The following is a 1,410-nucleotide window of genomic DNA, read 5'->3' as shown; positions in this document are numbered from 1 at the left end:
TACGGGTTTACAAAGACTAAATTAAGTCGGAAACAAATAACATAAAATACTACAGAATCTTTAAAACTAAGCCCTAATTGCTTTTCTAAAATAAGAAGCCAAACTTGGAAAGTGTTCATATAAAATATCTAATGTGATCACCCAAATCATTATCTTTTACCTTGTCTTTTCCTTAATTTTGCTGGCTGCCTACATCTTATTTCGTTTAGTAGCCTGGGGGATGTAGATGATTCTAATAATTACAGTTTTTCTCAGTGCTTTGGTCTTGTTGTGTGTTTTCTTTTGGGCATCTCTGTTTCAAGCTGAAGCATAATTAGACAAGAGAAGGGTTACAGTGCAAGGGGTCATGGGAGCGTGTTATGAAAATATGTTCTTACCATTAAATGATAATTTAAATCTGGTTTTTAATGATTATCTTGAGATTACTTCATCCTCTACTTTTGCTTTCTTGCTCAAACAGTCAAACTCCCGGATACCTTCTTTGATTGGACCTGGAAATAATTCTAAGGCTGCCCCCAAAAAGATTTCTGTTGGTCAAAAGAAGCCACCTGATGCACTTGGTTCTTCTCCACCTCCATCAAGGTGATGCTATTTTTTATACCAATAAATTTGCTAAGCCTATACATGACAAGCAGATTAACTTGTTCATACATTACAATGAAGCCTCCTCATTTGGATGTTGCATTTATTTATATATCTTATAGTAAGAAGCAAAAAGTGTCTGGAGACTTTCTGGATCAAAGCATTGAACAACTCAATGATGTTACTGCCGTAAGCGGAGTTAATATCAGGGTAACCACTCTTTCAGCCATAACCTTACCCACAGATTGATGGACAGAAAACCATTTGGCTGTCCTCCCCACGACATTAACATCACTTATTTATACACTTGACATATGGTGAGTTTATTTTCCTAATGAAATACAATGTATAAACAGGAGGAGGAAGAACAACTATTTTCTGGCTCCAAGGAAGAGTTTCGGGATTTGGAGGCATCTAGACGGGTTGTTCAAGAAGAAGAAGAAAGACTGATGCTGCATAAGATTCCACTCGAGAAGAAACTAACAGAAATCAGTTAATTCTTCTCTACGTTAACAGTATTTGATTGTTTTCATTTCTTATTTTATCCGTGGGTAAGGAGCAACTTCAGTATAATGAAGATTGACCTTTTGGGTTTCTTCATCTTCTCTGTGTGGCAGTGGCTAAGTGTGGTTTAAAGAATATAAGCAATGACGTGGAGCGATGCTTGTCCTTGGTGAGCCTTTAATGTGCCTATACTCTAATTATGACTTCTCATACTTTTTCTAGGAACCATATTGGAGTAATTTTTGGACAGTCAAGGGAGATTTTAGAGCTTCAAAATCTTTTTTGTTGCATTTGACAGTAAAGACCTTTCAAGTTGAGAAGCTA

At 36.3% G+C, this 1,410-nt stretch overlaps 1 protein-coding gene across 1 annotated transcript; it reads left to right on the top strand.

The window, feature by feature from the left end:
* The first annotated feature begins 52 nt into the window (after nucleotides 1–52).
* On the top strand, nucleotides 53–1,368 carry LOC111384392 (transcription initiation factor TFIID subunit 4b-like). Its single transcript, XM_023008669.1, has 4 exons — nucleotides 53–582; nucleotides 705–792; nucleotides 939–1,074; nucleotides 1,200–1,368. Exons 1-4 carry the CDS (start codon nucleotides 347–349, stop codon nucleotides 1,265–1,267), a joined length of 528 nt encoding a protein of 175 aa, XP_022864437.1. The 5' UTR covers nucleotides 53–346; the 3' UTR covers nucleotides 1,268–1,368.
* The last annotated feature ends 42 nt before the right edge of the window (nucleotides 1,369–1,410 follow it).

This window comes from Olea europaea, unplaced genomic scaffold, assembly GCF_002742605.1.
Source record: "Olea europaea var. sylvestris unplaced genomic scaffold, O_europaea_v1 scaffold29045, whole genome shotgun sequence".
NCBI lineage: Eukaryota > Viridiplantae > Streptophyta > Magnoliopsida > Lamiales > Oleaceae > Olea > Olea europaea.
Note: the sequence above shows the minus strand (reverse complement) of the source record. Positions and strands in the feature narration are given on the sequence as shown.

Bases quoted from the DNA above. Each gene is read 5' to 3' on its own strand.
- LOC111384392 (XM_023008669.1), top strand. From the start codon at position 347: ATGGGAGCGTGTTATGAAAATATGTTCTTACCATTAAATGATAATTTA. The intron at 583-704 runs GTGATGCTATTT...TATATCTTATAG, and splicing joins TCTTCTCCACCTCCATCAAG to TAAGAAGCAAAAAGTGTCTG. The intron at 793-938 runs GTAACCACTCTT...ATGTATAAACAG, and splicing joins TAAGCGGAGTTAATATCAGG to GAGGAGGAAGAACAACTATT.